At 40.2% G+C, this 20,298-nt stretch overlaps 1 protein-coding gene across 1 annotated transcript; it reads left to right on the top strand.

Annotated features, from left to right (window-relative positions):
• The first annotated feature begins 669 nt into the window (after window positions 1–669).
• On the top strand, window positions 670–19,042 carry LOC131126079 (solute carrier family 25 member 36-A). Its single transcript, XM_058068251.2, has 7 exons — window positions 670–1,147; window positions 2,947–3,111; window positions 5,315–5,392; window positions 7,890–7,990; window positions 14,116–14,182; window positions 16,122–16,411; window positions 16,692–19,042. Exons 1-7 carry the CDS (start codon window positions 1,107–1,109, stop codon window positions 16,883–16,885), a joined length of 936 nt encoding a protein of 311 aa, XP_057924234.1. The 5' UTR covers window positions 670–1,106; the 3' UTR covers window positions 16,886–19,042.
• The last annotated feature ends 1,256 nt before the right edge of the window (window positions 19,043–20,298 follow it).

Below are 20,298 nucleotides of genomic sequence, written 5' to 3'. Positions count from 1 at the left end.
ATTATTAAACAATGTCAATAAATGAACATGTTTGCTGTTTTACAGTAGCAACACATACTGTTTGGAAGGAAAATTACATTGTAATGGCAATGGTAATGATTTCCAACATAGATAAGGTTGTAAGTATTAAATAGTTACAGTTGTGCAGCTTGACATGTTTGAAAAGGAGTAGGGAAAAGCAAAGCTAACTCACTTTGTTTACCATCTTACCATATTTAACAGTAAATGAAAAAAGTAGTGTGATAGTCAAGATATATAGTTAGAATATATCAATAAAGGAGTAATGCTGACAGAAACGTTGTTTCATTATTCATTTAAATACATTGTTTGAGTTCTTTCCTCAACCCGTTCCATTTTTGGATTCCAAATACAGACATACTAATATGCCTGTTGTGTATCATCAAAACATGGAGGCCATGGAGGACAATGCAGCGGCTGCTATGACTCATCGCATGGAATGACTCAACTTCACAGACATAATTTGACATGAAATGTGTCCAAATTGCATTCAAAGTTGAACTTCACTACGAGATTAGGCCTTGAGAATGTAATCAAAAGGTTTGCAATCTTTTGATAATAATCGAATTGTTGAGCATGTGAACAGTGCGTGATCAGGGCGTTGATATAGTGACGTTACCGCGCGATTGCCCAATCGCTGGCTGTGTTTTCCAGCCTATCAATGTACAGTTAACACTATGAGTTCTGCCCTCTTGCCGCAGCGACCGAAGCAAAGGACAAATTCCGGAATACGAGTGGATGTTCCATATAAACGTCTGTCGGCGCTGCGCACACCTCTCACATGAAGACACGCCGCGGTGCTCGCACGTCCTCTGCAGTTTCATTTGAGCCGAAACGAAGCTAGCTAGCTGGGAGAAAAAGAGGACTCGAACGAGACAGCAGAGAGGAGAGAAGAGAACTGCGGGCCCTCTGGCGTTCGAATCCTTTAAGACTCGCCCCACCGCTGGGTCCTCGTCGTGGTTTTGTCTTATCTGCTACGTGTGCATCCTCACGGAGGACGACATCCACGGGAAGAGACGGGACAGCAACCCGCGTTTGCTCCTCTGCCGCAGCCCGGGGGTGTGCTGCCTGGCAGAGCATGCTAAATAATGAGCCAAAGGGACACACTGGTTCATTTGTTCGCTGGGGGGTAAGTTTAATAGCATCGTACATGTCGCCACCGATTGGAATAACATTTTAAATCACGCACTTAATAAATGTCATCAATCTTATTCATCGAGATTATTAAGATCTGCGTGTGTTTACGATACAATCATGGCAGCAGCGCGTGCACGTCACTCTCGTCACTGTCAAAGTAACTACTCTGATGACTTCCGGCCAAGGTGTAAACCTATGTCGTGTGTTTTACCTAATATAATACCGAATTTCGCATTCGTGTTATCCAGTATTTCTCGTAATTTATATTTACGGTGTTATTTATTTGAAATGACTGCCAATTGTGATGTAAATTTAAATATATTACGCTTTTACTGTGAAGGACAATGGAGTTAGCTTATTTTAGTGCAACTTCCGCCAACAAAGGGTTTAATTTCCCCACAACCTTATACATTAAATCATTGAGAAAGTAAAATAATCGCTCAGTGTTTGTCAGTGTATGTTAATTAATGCACTGTAGGGCGTGTTTTAAGTACACAATACTCGTTTCTCCAGTAGATTTGATTTGATTTCTTTTGTTGTCCTGCAATAGCTGGGCGTTTTATTAGAGACACACCGACGAAGACCGTTTATTGGGACAGAGAAACGTGTTACTAATATTGTTGTTGTTGCTTTCACTGCCCTAAAAATAAATGAAATTGAAACATGGCAATCATATCACATGCAAAGTCAGCTCCAATCACCTCAAATCTGACATACCTCTGAAGAAATTAGTTTAGAGCAGAATCCCATTTGTTTTTTCTGAGCTTGTGGATTTAGCTCTTATTATTTATTAAAAAGACACGGACGGTGCATATTAATCAACATTTTTATGTACATATGCAAGATTGTAAGCAGTGGCACATTTCCATGTTTTGTCCCCGAGGGCAGGTTGACGTTAACTACAGTAATAATAACATTTGACATAAAATAACTATACTGTTTAACAAAAACTATAGGCATGGAACCATGTACACTTGACAGAAGCATTGAGTTTGGGGAGACATGAAGTGCTTGAGTGCTAAAGTGCTTGGTGCTACTTACTTTTTTCCTTGCACATGGCAGCTAGCACTCCCCTGAAAGTAGGCGAAGGGTCACTGGTCTGTGCATGAATGTGGGTCGGCCTTTAGAAAGGTAAATATAGCTGGTACCGCTCTAAAGTCGAGTGCACTTTGAGAAATTTATGCAGACTCCATGCTCTACTCTATTATTCATTTGACCTCTTCTACATTTTGCACATTTTGCAACAATTTAGCTTTAGTTTTTACTCACTAGTCCTGTTAAATTGGAAAAGAAAGGACATTACTGATGTGGGGAAAGAAGACTGGCGCATCAGGAATGGGAACTTTTTTAGTTATCTGAGATCCATGCTGATGTTTTTGCCAGCAAATGAATGCAAATATATCAGTGTGAGTTTGTTTACATCTTGGGTCAGTGAAGGTCGACGCAACCCGACACTTTGTCAGATTCATTCCGCATCCAACATCGTGTCTGGGTGAAAGTTAAGCAAACACACCCACAAGAGTTTTTATTTATCACATGACCTCATTATTGCCTCCTCCAGGATTTGTTTTTATTTAGCCGTGGCATCTTTATGGTAAAAACACACCACCTCGAAATCCGGTGGTATTGTGCCCTTCACCCCACTATCATTCTCCTATTCCTGCATTACAAGATCCTTTTGTCAACTCGTCTGACCATTGAATGCTAATACACAACCTCGGCACCATCCCTATTGTTTTGCCTTGCCTTTTAATGGTTTCCCCTCACCTTTTTGTCTTGGTGTCTGTCCAGATGCGGGGGTACAGTGGGGGCTATTTTGACGTGTCCTCTGGAAGTGGTGAAGACCAGACTACAGTCATCTTCCGTCACTCTTTACATCTCTGAAGTCCAGCTCAGCACTGTAAACGGAGCCAGTGTGGCCCGTGTCGCTCCACCCGGACCTTTGCACTGTCTCAAGTAAGGAGAATGAAACAACATTATTTCCTAAATGAAGTTGGTGAGAAATACATGCAAAAAATGTAGGCGCCCCACCCTGATGATGGAAAAAAATGGAAAATAGTTTATTTAATAATGCACCAGTGCGAACATATTGTATATCAAATGTCATTTATTTCCCTTTTTTAATAGTATCAACTCCTTCTGAACTTGTTTGACTACTTTTGTCTTAGAAAATGAATGTGTTAACAAATAGATGATGTTAAAGACCAGTTGAAACCAAGGCCATGGCACGGTGGTGTGAATGCATGTATTGAAAATGCAATTTAATGTACGCGGCCTAATCCAACTGAAAGAAGTGTTATGTCTTATGGAGTTGAAAATAAATGAATTAGCAGAAGAAATGAGCAATTATTAAATGGAGGTAGAACATTCTTATGTCTATATTGCAGTACCGTAACACTTAGAACGAAAGCTTGCAGTCTGCAGAACAAGCATGTGATTTGTAATTTGAGTCTGATTAAAACAACAGGAGACTTGCAACACATGTAACAAATTGCATAACACAGAAGATAAGGGGTGTGGAAAGTTTCACTTCCGCGTCTTGAATTAATTATTTTTTGACCGAGGGATTTTTCTAATGTTTCGTTTTAAGTCATGTGCATTTCTTACTAGGATGTAGTCCACTTTTACAATTCTATGTATTGCTTCTTCAACAATGTATTATTTCATTTAGTATTTTTAGTATTATATGTTTCGAGTTATGGATTGGTGAGCTGTTTGGGGGTACATTGCCTCTTTTCCAAAGTCAGCTAGCAATGGGGCAATTTCAGTGTAAAATCTTGTACAGGATAAGTGGTCGAAAATGGATGTTTGCAATGCCATGGCATTGCTTTAAGCTTAGAATCTTGTGCATTATGAGAAACCTTACACCGCCATTACAGTGCAAAGCAGGACAGATGAGGAGAGAGAGTATGGGGAGCAAGGGAATAGGAGAAATGTTTGCGGGTCGAAGTAGGCCAGCATGCAGGGAGAGGAAGTCTTGTGATGTTATTTTCATCATTTTGGTTGCATAACTCCGAGTAACAATTTTACTCTGAGCTCTGAGTGGATTTAATATAATTTTAAACTGTAAGACATGACATTTTGTCTGGTATTATGAACACATTAAAGCATGGATGTCCAAAGTGCATTTTTTAATTGGCACTCGGCACATTGTAAAAATACATTTGAGAGGATGGTTTGGATTTTTTGACATGAAGTTTTAGGACACAACAGTGACTTACCCCCGCACTTGGTCCCGTGAGCCGAGTTCTGGTCGGATTTCAGTGACGAGGGACGTACTTAATTGGTTGGGACACTTAAGTAAAGAGTTTGGCTTCTCAAAACAATATGCGTTCAAAAGAGTAAAACATTTGCATCACAAAACGCCCTCACAATCACTCACTTTTCTTGTGTATATGTTCCACAGCTGCCGAAGACGGCTGTGATGCGAGGCTTTCAAGTCGTATCCACACATGTAAACATTGTGGAACACATACACAACAATGGACGCACAGTGATACGATGGGAAAGAAAGTGGAATGTGGAAACCCTCAAAACTGACAACATAATAACCAAATAGAAAGGGGCAGCGCAATATGAACTTAGGGGCCATCAAGGTTTATAACACTATAAAAATCACTAGAGCGAGGGCACCTGTTACTTTATTTATTTTGGGTCTCATTATGTTGATATTGGCCTTGTGAATGTCAGGATTTACTGAGCCTCAGGCTTTGGCAGGTTTTTTACTAGTCCATCTGACTGAAAGATATGAATTAACCAGTACACAGGGTTTCTATGTCATATGCAATAATGTTTAGTTATATTTTTTTTCATTTCTAATTATTAGGATATCCGCAGGGTCTAAAAAGTTGAAATTGTCTACAATTCTCTTGGAAGCTCATAAAATGGCTCAAATACGATTCATCCATTTTCTACACCGCTTGTCCTCACAAAGGTCCCTGGAGCCTATCCCAGGTGACTTTGGGTGAGAGGCTTAAATTTTGAATTGTTGAAATTTGCAGTAATCTGACATTCATGCACCACTTGCTATTAAAATACACAAAAAACTAAATGCATTTAACATGTGTTAAATGCATTGTTCCAATGTCCTACTAATGCACATGGTGATACAACATTAGCTGTATACATGTGAATATAAAATCAGTTTGTCTGCCTGCAGGCTAATCTTCGAGAGGGAGGGATTGCGGTCACTCTTTAGAGGACTTGGACCCAACCTTGTGGGTGTGGCACCTTCCAGGTACGTTTTGTATTTGCACGCGTTGTTCTGCCAAGAGCCTCGGCCTACTTTTTTTGCCATGTCAAGGGAGCACCCGAAATAGCAAACAAAGGAATTATTTCTTTCTTAGCCAGGCTGCCAAAGACAGTTGATCACAGTATGCGGAGAACAGCAGCAGAAGGTGCTCGCCAGCTGTAACTGTGATGTCATGTGACTTGTCATTGCTGTTGCGTGTTATCTAAGTGGACAGCATTTGATGCAGTTTGCACGTGCTGCTCCTTGCCTTTTCTTCTTAGGATTTTTAAAATCATAATCATTCCCGGGGCTGCACGGAGGACGAGTGGTTAGCGCGCAGGCCTCACAGTTAGGAGACTCGAGTTCAGTTCCACCCTCGCCCATCTCTGTGTGGAGTTTGCATGTTCTCCCCGTGCAAGCATACGTTTTCTCCGGGTACTCCGGTTTCCTCCCACATTCCAAAAACATGCTAGGTTAATTGGCCACTCCAAATTGTCCATAGGTATGAATGTGAGTGTGAATGGTTGTTTGTCTATATGTGCCCTGTGATTGGCTGGTGGCCAGTCCAAGGTGTACACCTCCTCTCGCCTGAAGACAGCTGGGATAGGCTCCAGCACCTCCGTGACCCTTGTGAGGATAAGCGGTAAAAAATGAATGAATGAATGAATAATTATTCCCGCTCACTCCCATCTGTGTTTTTGTGTATGCAAGTTCCACTTGCTATATTTTTAATGAGGGGTGCTCTGATTGAAATTGTCCGATTTCTGTGATCGGCATATACCGATAACAAGACAGGGCTCTACATTAAAAACAAAAATGACGTGCCCATGGGGAATCCTTAAGGTGAGAACTACTTGCCCGAACTTGCCCCATGTAAAATGAAAAGACTGCCATAATGATATCATGTATCAATATATGCTGATAATTCATCAGATAATAGTACTGATGCATTGTATTTGGAGGAATGTCTGAAAAATAGTGTAGATGTATGTTAACATGGCATGCCATACTACCTTACACATGGTAGTCGTAGTAAGCAGTGATATTTATAAGTTGTGCACCACAATGAAACATTATTGAATAGACACATTTGTGTACTAGTAAAGTGTTTTTAATCCAGAAAAAAATGCTCAATGGTCAAACAATAATTTGTGAAGCAAAGGTGAGAAAAATCCACAGAGAAATGGAAGCGCTAGATTTTGTATCTTGTGCAAAATCATCACTTGGTATTGGATCTAATCGGTGGTGTTTCATTGTGACCACTTCAAATTGTCACAGCAATGTGATTCACTCACCTGTGCCATCATTTGATTTGCTGCCGCTAATAAAATACTTGTTTAGGAGGCACTGGTTCATCACTTTTTGCTGTTTTCCTTCACAAGTTGTTGAAGAATTAGACCATGTTGGCAGGGACGCCATGATAGATGTTTTCCTCGTCAAACCATCGCTGATTGGTTGATCGCCAACAAGAACGGGTGTGGGTAAAACGCGGACCGCGGTCTAAATAAAGGATTCTGATTGGTCCATTTCAAGATTTGCAAGGATTGGTTTGCAAATTACCAGCGGAATTACGCAATCTGTGTTTTACCAACACCCAACAAGAACCGCTTTTAAAAAAACTCTTGGCAGTATGGCATGCCAAAGTGCACTTGCCCCACGGGAATATCACTGATTGGATTTACTTACCCCAATTTTGTTTTAACTTGCCCCGGGCCATCGGTACATCGTTATTGTCGTGCCCTGCAAGACTAATGTGTTTTGGTGCCATGAGCACTTTTAATCTAAATTAAAAAAATAATAGACCGATATCAATATCGGTATTGGTCTTGAGTAGCAGAAAGTTATCAGTATCAGGGAAAAAAAATTGCATCCCAAGTGGATCTATATTATCATTGGCTTCTAGTTTTTGAGTAATGCCAATGATAAATAAATCCATCGTCCTCCAACTATGCAAAGTCACATAGTTGGCACTCAATCTAGTTTTAGTAAAGATTTATAGCCTCGTGTTTGGGTTGCTTATACATACAGGAGATGTTCTTTTACTATATTTAGCAACCAGCAGAAATTTTTGGCACGAGGCGTCGTAAACAAAACACTAACATGAGCACACCGAAGAGCTTGTATGAGTAGCAGCAGCTATTAATTATGAGAGCTCTCGTAATACATGTGTGTACAAATCTAGGTCAAGTTTGTGTGTGTGTGTGCTTTCAGAACAAGGACAGGGAGGAGCGGTTACTGTGTTTAATTCCAGCCAGCAGACATCCTATCCTATAATTTTTTTTCCATGCACATCTTATTTCGCAAGGGATAAACCGGCCACCAACACTAGCGATAACACAAAATGTCCTCCATGTCCTATAGTGCGCCAATCCGATGCAGTGTTATGATGCATACATATAATATGTAACATCCTGTATTAATTTGTGGTAATATTGCTTGATGGAATCACTCTTTTTGTTGTTATTTGCTGGTGATGTAAATTCTCTGTGCTTGTTTACCGTAGGGCAATCTACTTTGCTGCCTATTCAACAGCCAAGGAGAAGCTGAATGGCGTGCTGGAGGCAGACTCCACCCAGGTGCACATGGTGTCTGCTGGCATGGCAGGTAACCAAGGCTCCCTCCCCCCTCCCTTCTGTATGTCTGTCTCGGTAGCTACCTGTCTGTCTGTGTGTCTGTCTGTTTATCTGCCTGGACAGTGATTGGTTGTGTAGACAGGAAGCCCCACAGTATGACACAATGACCCCCCCAGTTTTCACCAGATATAGAAAACATATTATTTCCATCAGTTTTCCTCCCCCATCCCATCCTTCATGTATATACATGTTTGGGATCCTCACAAATGTACACCTTCATTAACATTACAGTGCAAGTGTGCTAAAGTTAAATAATAGGAGCTGCATTTCAGCTTTCCATCTACACGAATACAGTATACAAAGAAAGCACAATTTAAGACTCTCAGGATCAAAATCTAATTTGTTGTGGTGACACAAACGTCATTTTAAACACCACGGTACCTTCCTTTCACCAATTTAAATGTAAAAGGCCAAAAAAATACCTTGCCTGGCACAACAATGACACAGAAAATACAGTGGAACCTTAAAAATTGGACACAATCCATACTGGGACACTGTCAACCTCTGATTTGCCAAAATGTTCCAAACAGTTTTTCCCGCAAAAAATTTTAAGAATCTGCTCCAGAGTCTGTTCCAAAGTCAAACTGTCACCTTTAAAAGTTGTATTAACTGTGCAGGCAATGTTTTAAGTAAGATTTCAGCATGATTAACTGTAATACAAGTGTAAAAAGAAGTTGAGTCCTGGACTACCTGCTTCCGACCCAAACGGTCTGTTTTATTTTCTCTGATATATCTATATACTGGGTACTATAAGTATAAAGGCAACTATAGGGGTGTTATTTCATGTCTAGAGGACTCTTAACAGATTTTCTATGCTGTAACTATGAAAATATTCGGTCCCGAATAAAAGCATTGGCATTCATATCTGTCGTGGATGTTAAAAAGCATCCTCAGAGAAGTAACTGACAATTTACAATGATAACTAATGCTAGTAGCTAAACCAGGGGTATCAAACTCAATTTACTTGGGGGCCACTGGAGCTCGGGTCTAGGTGAGACTGGGCCGCATCAGGTTTTCCAAAAAAAAAAAAAAACGCATTCATTAAAAACAAAAAAAATAAAAAAAACTTCGCTTTGGTTCCAATTTTCTACAAGAAAAGCTCTGATATAACATTCCACTGTTCTCAAAGATCTTACTTTTTATTTTTCTACACAAAATAAGATGAAAAATAAATGAACAAATCAAGAATAAAGAAAATCAATCATTAATAAATAAATAAATATAATAATAATAATATAACGGCAAATAATAAAAACTTAAGAAACCACATATAGTTGGTGGGTAGACAAATTATTTTTTTCAGATTAAAATGAACAAAGCATTATTAGAGCCCTGTAGACATGACAAAACACGACTATAGTCACATTTATACTCTTTTTATTTACAACATATTGCGCAACTGCAGGGTCTTGAGACACATGCTAACTCGCAAACTAGAGAGCTAGCGACCTAAACGGTAGCCTTCAAGTTATTTCCTTTAAACTTAAATAGCCAAAAACTTACCACTTCCACACGGATAGGGAGGATCACTATTAACAGTTATTTAACCTTTAACATGAACTTTAATCAAATGTAATAATTTTTTCTGGGTACATGATACCATACAGCATCCATATCAAACTTGCGCGGGCCGCACTAACATTAAACTTTCATATCAAGGCAAGGGCCTCAAACTAGTGTCCTGCGGGCCACATTTGGCCCGCGGGCCGCGTGTTTGAGACCCCTGAGCTAAACCTTGCCAAATTACTATTAACTTTTTTGGCATGTTTAAAAAGTGTGCTTTTTAAACTCTTCAACCAACAGGGTGTTTTCATTTTGAGGTTCCACTGTACCACTACTGGTATTTTCACTTGTCTGTAAACATTTGTTTTACCCACATTTAGCAATGTCAAGTAAGTATTTGGGACTTTCATAGCAACCTTTGACCTGCTAAAACCCTGCATGTTGCCTTGTGCCATTACTAACATTAGCCTAACATGCAGTGTGTATATTCATCTAAGTCAACACCACAAGGTCCTCATAGTTTAGGTTGTGCTTTTATACAGTACATTTTTTAGCCCCATTGTACCACCATATCCTACTTTTATTTTTACCCCCATCCTACCCTTTTTCATTTTCTTTTTTAATTTGAGGCCTCATAAGAGGACTCCAAATGGTTTTAACTTAAACAGTGTGGTTTGGGCCCCCCTTCTTTGCTCTGTGTGTATAGAGGAGAGAGCACGGCCCCCAGTGGTCAACAGGGGCCCCTGGCACTCGAGCGGACACGTCAGGTAGCACCCCAACACTGGTATGATGGTGATTTAAATGAATATTAGTAAGTTTTGGTTATTAATTGTAATGATAATAGCATTGCTTCTGGCAGTGTGTTAGTGGTGGTTTGTATTGTTTCTGTTGCTTTCTCTTACCCTTTAAAAAAAAAAAAAATCCACCACTAGTAATAGTCAACAAAAGAAATGCTAACCTTGTCACTGCTCCAGAATTCTAAATAATTAATGCTCATATAGTCTTTGGTCATTGTCCATCACCTCTTTTGTTTATTGTATTGAAGGGGAATTGCCCTCCAGACGATAACACAGTAGTGCTATTTACATACACAAATGCAAACATGAATGCAGCTCTGTTGACGTTTATCTCATCAGAATATTTTGGCATGGCATTGAAAAAGTACATTGAATGATAAGTACTTCCCAAAGTGTAGTTAATGTAGTTTCTAAGACAAGCATCTCACATCTCACAGGGGACTTTTATGTAAACATTGATACATTTTTTTCGCTCACATTACCAAGTTAAGCTACCCTCAAAGTCAGCTTTGGTTTGCAACGAGTCGTTTCGCTTGAGAAAGTCCCAGTTTTTCTTTTTTTTTTTTTAAACTTGGAACAATGTTTTTAATCAAAACCATATTGACCGACTCGGAAAGCAGGTCGATGTTTATTGGAAATAGTCATGTGCCTTTTAGAATGATTCTGCCACACAGCATGTTTACATGCATTAACTGTATGCACAGTATGTTGCAGCAGCGTGTTACACTGTAGGCAATGAGGCACAATCGTAATGATAGTTTGTTTTGTTGATATTAGTTAGATTTTATCAGTGTGCTGACACGGGAAAGCCAAATGATGAGGGGAATTTTTAAACATGACACAGCAGGTCCCACTTGGACGTTCCTTGTTGTAAGGCATCCAAAAGTGTATTTTACTGCTACAGGAGGTCTTCGGTTTACAAACGAGTAGTGTTTCTACGGCGCGTTGTAAATTGAGCTTTAGTGGAAGTCACTCATACTATACCAGGGGTGTCCAAACTTTTTCCACCAAGGGATGCATGGGCCACATGTAGATTTTTTTTTTTAATTAACCCGTTTGATAAGCAAAGAAAAAAAACAGCCTGCACCTCAGCTTTGTGTTATTAATGACAACATACACTATATGACATGTATGACTGAAATTTTCTCCTTAGATTACATGTTATTAATCATTTTTCTATTATCCATCCATTCAGCCATTTTCTATACCGCTTATCTTCACTAGGGTCAAAGGGGTATGCTGGAGCCTATCCCAGCTGACTGTGTGTGATAGATGAGGTACACCTCTTGACTGGTGGCCAGCCAATCACAGGGCACATATAGACAAACAACCATTCACACTCACATTCACACCTATGGATAATTTGGAGTCGCCAATTAACCTAGCATGTTTTTGGAATGTGGAAGGAAACCGGAATTCCCGTGCAAACATGCAAACTCTACATAGAGATGCCCGAGATCGCCGAACTTTGTGGTATGCGTGCTAACCACACGGTCACCATGCTACAGAATAATATTAGCATAAAATTAATGTAGCTAATACAACTTTATTATTGCAGTATTCCAACTTTTACCCAAGCCAATTTTCCTAATTTTGTGACCTAATTTTGCAACTTTATTCTTTTTATTTGTTTGTCTCTCGTAATTTTAAACATTCAATTTTAAAAAAATTATTTCAACTTCTTTTATAATTACGGCTTTGTTTTCCTATTTTGTCTTGTCAATTTCTGCTTTTTTTTAGTTTTCTTGATCAAATATATTTTTCAAATGTGCTGTGTCGCGGGTCGTAAATGACCCCCTAGCCGCATTTTGGACACCCCTGCACAATTCACGTAAGACGTGAAGGATGTAATAAATGCAATTATTAAACAAAATGGTCATAAAAAAAGAGTTTGCTTAGGTTTTCATTGGAGTAGATCCTTGCATGTTCATGGATACAAACTGCATTCTTGATGATGGCCGCAGCGGTCTTGGACCGGGAATACAGCTGGTGTTTCTCCTTTTCTGAGCATTTGACTTCCATGATGTTGGCTTTCCTTTTCTTTTACTCACTGCCATTAAGGGAGTCTGCCGTTGCTGGGCGAGGGAGTGTAGCTTCTTTTATCACACTCGTATAACTAGTTCATGAGCGAGTCTCGTGTTTACGAACCAAACTGACTAGATCTGGACTAAGTTTTGAAATAATCGCTGAAACGTCGTAAAGCGAGGACCGCCTGTATGTTTCATCACCTTCACCCATTCTTTGTTTCTTCCAAACAGACAAGGTTAGCATTTCCGCTTTGATTTCTGTATTATTTTTGCACAATAATTGCAGGAAGCTTAAACAGAATTCTTCTCCTGCTTTTGTACTTGTGTTGTTCTTGGCCTGGAACTGGAGGTTCTGATCCGGTTCTCCTCTCTTCCGTCGACATTTTCTTTGTTTCAGCTGATCAAAAGGAATAAAGGGAGGGATGAATTGGCCAGAACGTGGGAATAAAGTAGCTTAAATGTAAACAAAGAACCAAAGTAAATAGATAATAATATTGGAACTCTTCATCTCCATGGTTTGGGTTACAAATGGTTTTGGGCGGGTGGGTGGATGTGACTGCTGCTTGTGTGTGACTGTGGTACAGAAAAGCCTGTGTCTATTTTAGGGCTTTACTGTAAAGCTTTCACCCCTGCGTGATTGGGTGGGACATCCCCGCCAACTGAGCCCCCCATATCTGCAGGCTACTAGCTGCAGCGGGGAGGAGCTGGAGGAGCTTTGCCCCTCCCTCGTGAGTACACGCCATAGACGCTACCTTCTACTTCTTCCCTCTTTTTTGTCTTCCTCCTCTTCTTTATGTTCTTCTCTCCAACAGACCTGCGTCAACATCTCCTCTTCACGCAGATGAACGTAGGGCTGCGTTGCACTGAGATGTTAGATGTGACCGAGGTCTCGTTTGCTCTGGTCTTAGATGTTATACTAGTGGCTGCTTTCACCATTTTGACTCAGCCTTGGAATCATTTTGGATTAGTACTGATTTAGTTAGCATCCACATCAAGTATACCGCACTGTTTAGCTTTCACAGTAAAGGAAATGCAACGATGGCTTCTCAAGAGAGTCATCACATACACTGCACACACAACTGCTTTTCCCCTCATTATTTATCATCTGGTTCCTTTTTGTTGTGAAATAAAGGCAGATGAGACCTAAAAACATGCTGCCTCACACTTTTCAACATTAGGCCTGATGAATAGAGAGGACATCTTCATCTTGTTTCATTTTGATCTAGCAGGTTTTGCAAGATGCACTTTCAACATGGCAGCAGCCTTTAAAAAAACAAACAAACCCCATCTAACTTGAGTGCCGAGGCGCACGTCTAACTAACTAACTGTTAAATGTACTAATAAGAGGAGCTATGAGCTATATTGCTTCTGTGTGATGTTTTGCAATTGAACATCAGCAATTATAGAATTATACTTAAGACCACTTGAAAGAGTACTTTATCTTTATAGGAACAGTACAAACGCTCTCGAACAGTAGAAATGATAACATCATTTCCAAGTGTTTACAATATCAAATGTTGACGGTGATGCATTAAAATACACTCGCAGCTGCTGTCTTCTTGCTCTATCATGACATGAAATGTGTATATGCATATATATGTGTATATATATATATATAATGTGTATGTGTAGCAGTGCATTTTATGCTTCCATCAAAGTAAAAAAAACCTTCAGTATGGATAGTTAAATTAAATAGTCCTTGAAAAGATGCTTTTTTTTGTATGTCCACGTGTTTCTACACCTGTCTAAAGTTCATTGCTCTTTTTTAGGGTTCACCGCCATCACAGCCACTAATCCCATATGGCTGATAAAGACCCGCATGCAGCTGGACTCCAGGTTAGACGTTTCTATTGATCAAATGACTAACTATAGAACTGTCAAACATAGTATTCATTCATTTTCTACTGCTTATCCTCACGAGGGTCACGGGGGGTGCTGGAGCCTATCCCAGCTGTCTTCAGGCGAGAGGCGGGTTACACCCTGGACTGGCGGCCAGCCAATCACAGGGCACATATAGACAAACAACCATTCACACTCACATTCATACCTATGGACAATTTGGAGTGGCCAATTAACCTAGCATTTTTTTGGAATGGGGGAGGAAACCGGAGTACCCGGAGAAAACTCACGCATGCACGGGGAGAACATGCAAACTCCACACAGAGATGGCCGAGGGTGGAATTGAACTTGGGTCTCCAAGCTGTGAGGTCTGTGCGCTAAACACTGGACCACCGTGCAGCCTCAAACATAGTATTCATTCATTCATTCATTCTCTACCGCTTTTTCCTCACGAGGGTCGTGGGGGTTGCTGGAGCCTATGCCAGCTGTCTTTGGGAGAGAGGCGGGGTACACCCTGGACTGGTTGCCAGCCAATCACAGTCAAGCATAGTAATTATGTCTAAATATTTCGTTTAATTAATGCATGTATATCATGGTAAGCCACATCTCAATGTTATGATGGCGGAGGCACAGTTCAGCATCCCAAAAGCATTACAGTGTCTGACACTCTTGATTTATTTGACCTTTATTCTGACCTGATCTCTAACACACAAACACGTCTCTAGTCCTCCTTGGCGCGTCACTTCTTCATTGTCACCAGACCTGTGGTTCTTAACTGGTGAGTCGGGACCCAGAAATCGGTCACGAGCCGTTTTCAGTGAGTCACGCATCTTTGCCTGGGAAGATAAATAAATGAATAAAATAATGTAATGCACCTCAACGTCCTTGACTGGTTATTCACTTCCTACGCCACCATGAGGTGCATGCCATTTTTCTGGACAACTGTCAAGCTGGAGTTGGCGAGGAAGGACATTGAGTGGAGACTTAACGTGGCATCCGACCAACACACAGCTGTCTACCAGAGAAGAATGCGCCAAAAAGAGACAGCGTCTCAGCGCTGCAGCTTAAGGTGTTTTGTAAAGAAAATATTCCGTTTTGAAATTACTATTTCAAAAGGTTATTTAGGCTGCACGGCGGACAAGTGGTTAGAGCGCAGACCTCACAGCTAGGACACAAGGGTTCAATTCCACCCTCGGACATCTTTGTGTGGAGTTTGCATGTTCTCCCCGTGCATGCATGGGTTTTCTCCGGGTACTCCGGTTTCCTCCCACATTCCAAAAACATGCTAGGTTAATTGGCCACTCCAAATTGTCCATAGGTATGAATGTGAGTGTGAATGGTTGTTTGTCTATATGTGCCCTGTGATTGGCTGGCCGCCAGTCCAGGGTGTACCCCGCCTCGCGCCCGAAGACTTGCTTTATAGTCAGTATAGTTACTCCAGACCCCCATTCACTGTGCAATATCTGATCAACCTCCATGTGCAATATTAAGGGCTTTAAATGCAATATACTAAGTTCTATGTGAAGTATTTCCATAATGCCTCATATTAACTCACTAACATGATCTCAGTGTATAGACTGGTCATATACCTCATCTCGTTTCATATTATCTACATACTGTATTGTATATAACTCTTGGAAAAACTGTTGATTTTGTTAATACTTGGGTTGTTTATATTGTTTATTTTTCTATATTGTGTATTTTGTACTGCTTAACTGATTCTGTACTCTTGCTGCTGTGCAATGCAAATTTCCCCACTGAGGGACGAATAAAGGCACATCTTAATCTTAAAACAGCTGGGATAGGCTCCAGCACCCCCGCGACCCTTGGGGGGGAAAAGCAGTAGAAAATGAATGAATGAATGAATGAATTAAATAATGATGAAATCATTTGGCGGTAAAACATTGAATTGTGATTTTTGCTGTCATGACCACAGGAACCGGGGTGAGCGCCGATTGAACGCGTTTGAGTGTGTTCGGCGAGTGTACCAGATGGAGGGCTTGCGAGGTTTTTACAAGGGCATGTCTGCGTCGTACGCCGGCATCTCTGAGACGGTCATCCATTTTGTCATCTACGAGAGCATCAAACGTAAGCTGCTGCAGTCGAGGGCCCAAACAAGCATGGAGAGCGAGGAGGAGTCCGTTAAAGACGCTTCAGACTTTGTCGGGATGATGCTTGCTGCTGCCACTTCCAAGACCTGTGCAACCACCATCGCATACCCCCATGGTAATGCTCCCTCACTTCTCTACTCTACTAGCAAGACCATAACAACACAATATCAAGCCTCCAAAATGCCCAATAAGGCAAACTCACTACTGCAGTATAATAGTATTACAGTATAATGTTCCTAATAGGATGCACTTTAGAAACAGCTGAGTCTGTAATACTCTTGAAATGGTATTAAATATTTAAGAGATGAATGACTTAATGGCTTTACTTTGTGATGTGTTCAAAGTCGATTACTGACCACTTATATTAACAACTTTACTCCATCATCTAATTGCAGAGGTGATCCGCACACGGCTACGAGAAGAGGGCAGCAAGTACCGCTCCTTTTTCCAAACTCTACTGACAGTACCAAAGGAGGAAGGATACCGTGCGCTATACCGGGGCCTCACCACGCACCTGGTGAGACAGATCCCCAACACGGCCATCATGATGTGCACCTATGAAGTGGTGGTCTACCTGTTGGGCCGTTAGGCTCGTCTCTCTCCACTGTGGCCTTTGGCGAGGACAAAATGAAGACCAAAGGAAGAAGCTGAGGTGGACCAGCAAAAAGTACAAACACAACAATATGAAAAAGCAAGAAGGAAGCCCTTTGTTACCATAGCGACCTCTAGTTCCCATCATTAGCTTCCCTGAAGAGATAAGATGCTGAACGTCGCAGAGGAGGTGATATGCTTTGGATTAGAGACGTGTTCCTGGCAAAATGTTGCCAGTTGAACATAAGAAAAAGATAATAGTTCAGTGGCCTTAAGTTCCTTGCTGTGAGTGATGAGTGACTTGCTGCTTTTCATTCATGTGGAGAACGTTTGGAAAGGGGAAAGCTGGAGAACGACTGCATTTGACAGGAAGCATGATAACAAAGTATAGTTCTAATTTGACATTTAAAAACGATTAAATTCAAATTGGCACTATTTGCACTTGTTGAGTTGAGTTGACTCTCAAAAGAGTTTAGGAATGTTTGTCCAAGATAGAATGTCAGAGGGAGGTTTTCTTTTGGGATGTCCCTCATTCCCCCTTTTCTTTACAACTTCATTCTCATCCATTCCCCCTCTTAGTGTTGGAACCCCCACAGAAGGCCAAGTGAAGCAGGGGATGCCAAATACCAGCTGGAGGTGGCCTGTCACTTAAACACAGGATAGTCTGAAAGATTAGAGGCAGAATCTGGATTGGTTTTGTCTGAAACTGACACATTTTGGAAGCAGATGTCTTTGGGCAGAACAAAAATAAGATCAAGTGTTTGACGAGATAAGATTTGAACGCCTCTGTAGAAGTATCAACATGAAGTAAAAGGTCACCACTTGACTATAATTGTGGGAGAATTCTTCATCACCCCATATTTGTATGTGTTCATGTTTCTATCATTTTACCATGCATGTATAATAAACGACTACAAAAAGGTTTCCCCTCCCCAACACTAACATTTAATTGCGCAAGACGCTGCGGCCGGGAGTGTGGAAAGAACTCCTGTGTACGATCCACAGGCGTCATTCCTGCTGCCGTGCAAGTTCTTCCCTGGTTAGGCTTTTACTGCCTGGATGATAACATGCACTTTTGTGGCCTTTTTTCAGGCTTGTGCTTTGCATTTTATGGTGTGGACAGTTTATGTATATTGTAAAAGAAGAAAAAGGTATATTAAAAAGGTATTTTGCGCTACTGTTCTTATAGCAAAGTTATTGTACAGAGTTCACAGTAGTTTTGAGTCGTGTCCTGTGTGTGTGTGTGTGTGTATATATATATATAGTTATATATAATATGGATACTGTATATGCATATCATTGTTTTTCTGTCTTTACATTTTATTTTCATTTTTGTGCAATTGAACCTGTGTCTGACTGAGCTTATTGTTGTAATACTTCACGCTGCAGGACAAATGCTTTACTTCTTATACTGTATATGTCCCTGAGCTTCAGCGGATCTTTTTTTTTTTTTTTTTTTTGCAGTTTGAATGTTGTCATTGTGCTGTTTACAGTATTTTGGAACTATACTGTCTTATGATTTTTCCATCATATTTGCAAGTGTTATAATGGGATTGTTCAGAATGTTGTATAACTCAATTGAGGATCGTTAAAAGCTTTGTTGGTAATGAACCGGAAATGTTCCCATTAGGGTATTATTACAAAGTAGACATGCATGTTTTAGTTAAATACGCCCTCTGAAAATCAGTTTTCTTAAAAAAAAAACTTACAAAAACTGCAGAAACACATTTATGCATACTGTTCTTTTGAACACATATTTTTTTCATTTCTTGCAGTATTATTACAGAGGAAAGCCAAGGCATGTGCTGTCACTGGGAATTGTTATTGATTTCCTCTTGCTACTGACACAATAGTTGCAGTCTTTAAATAAACAAAGCAAATTAATTATTATCTTTTCTTGTAACACACCAATAGCTTTTAAGTCCTGTGTTCGCTTGTAGTTTATAGTTAAGGTCAATTCACCAAAACTGTGACATGTACAAACAACTGGGTGGACACTGATTTCTTTTAGCACTCAATGTTTGCAATTGAGTGACTGGATGTATGTATGAACAGTATGCTGCAAATGTATGTTTTTGACAGCTCAATCACTGTTTTTTTTTATTTGTTATGAAAAACAGAAATAAATAAAACGATTGTAACCTCAAAAATGAAATACCTGCAGTATGTCTGGTTTTATTATTGAACATGTGTGATGTATTGTTGAAATGTTTTTGTTGCATTGTTTGCCTTTGTGTTTTAGGATTGATTTTTGGCAATACTCAATACTGTACATCTCAGACCTCATCGAATTTTACACTCCAGCACAAATTCTAACTGATGGTACCCAAGACGAGACTTAAGACCAGGGGAGAGCGGCCCTTTTTTTGTAGTGGGCCCCCAGCTATGCAACTCTGTACCCCCTCATGCAAAAAGGCCCCCACATTTGAAAGCAATAGAAAGTCTCGTCTTAAAACCGACTTATTTTCCGACTTTTATCTCTGCGTGAGTCGTTTTTTGTCTTTTCTTTAAGTTTTAATTGGTTTTATTTTTGTTTTTATTTTACCTACTTTCTTTTAGTGTTTTAATTGTTTTTTAATTTTCCTTTTTATTGTATTTCTTTTGGCGGCACGGCGGTCGAGTGGTTAGCGCGCAGACCTCACAGCTAGGAGACCAGGGTTCAATTCCACCCTCGGCCATCACTGTGTGGAGTTTGCATGTTCTCCCCGTGCATGCGTGGGTTTTCTCTGGGTACTCCGGTTTCCTCCCACATTCCAAAAACATGCTAGGTTAATTGGCCACTCCAAATTGTCCATAGGTATGAATGTGAGTGTGAATGGTTGTTTGTCTATATGTGCCCTGGGATTGGCTGGCCACCAGTCCAGCATGTACCCCGCCTCTTGCCCGAAGACAGCTGGGATAGGCTCCAGCACCCCCCGCGACCCTCGTGAGGAAAAAGCGGTAGAAAATGAATGAATGTATTTCTTTTTTGTTTACTTATAATTATTGCTTTTTATTATTTTACTTTTTTTAAATAATATTTTACTGTTTTAAGTGTCTGTGTTTTTATTAAATTTTTTAAGTTCTGACAAAAGTAAATTCTGTGCAACACAGTGTTTCTAAAATGTGCTATATAAATAAAATGGATTGAATTATACTACCAGTAGAGGGAGCCACAGAACTTTCTAATAAGATGCGTTTGAAGAAGCATTCCACTGTTGACCTGAATGTTAAACTGTTATTGCGTTATTTAGCACACACACAGGTTTTAGATTGTTTAATGTGCGTGGACTATGGTATTTCTATTGTATTTATTATAACACGTCACTCGTGGCTAAGACTAAACGTTCTGATGAATCAACCACTGTTATGTGTTCGATTCAACTACTGAAAGCTATCAGATATTCTTCATATACGGTAGTGTTTTTAAAA

The sequence above is a fragment of the Doryrhamphus excisus genome, linkage group LG6 (assembly GCF_037039965.1).
Source record: "Doryrhamphus excisus strain RoL-2023G ecotype Guam linkage group LG6, RoL_Dexc_Guam_v1.1, whole genome shotgun sequence".
Taxonomy (NCBI): Eukaryota; Metazoa; Chordata; class Actinopteri; order Syngnathiformes; family Syngnathidae; genus Doryrhamphus; species Doryrhamphus excisus.
The sequence above is the reverse complement of the archived record's forward strand: the minus strand, read 5'-3'. Positions and strand labels throughout refer to the sequence as shown.

Excerpts from the sequence above, each read along its gene's own strand:
- LOC131126079 (XM_058068251.2), top strand. The coding sequence starts at position 1,107 with ATGAGCCAAAGGGACACACTGGTTCATTTGTTCGCTGGGGG. Across the intron at positions 3,112-5,314 it reads GGACCTTTGCACTGTCTCAA|GCTAATCTTCGAGAGGGAGG; the intron begins GTAAGGAGAATG and ends GTCTGCCTGCAG. Across the intron at positions 16,412-16,691 it reads CACCATCGCATACCCCCATG|AGGTGATCCGCACACGGCTA; the intron begins GTAATGCTCCCT and ends ATCTAATTGCAG.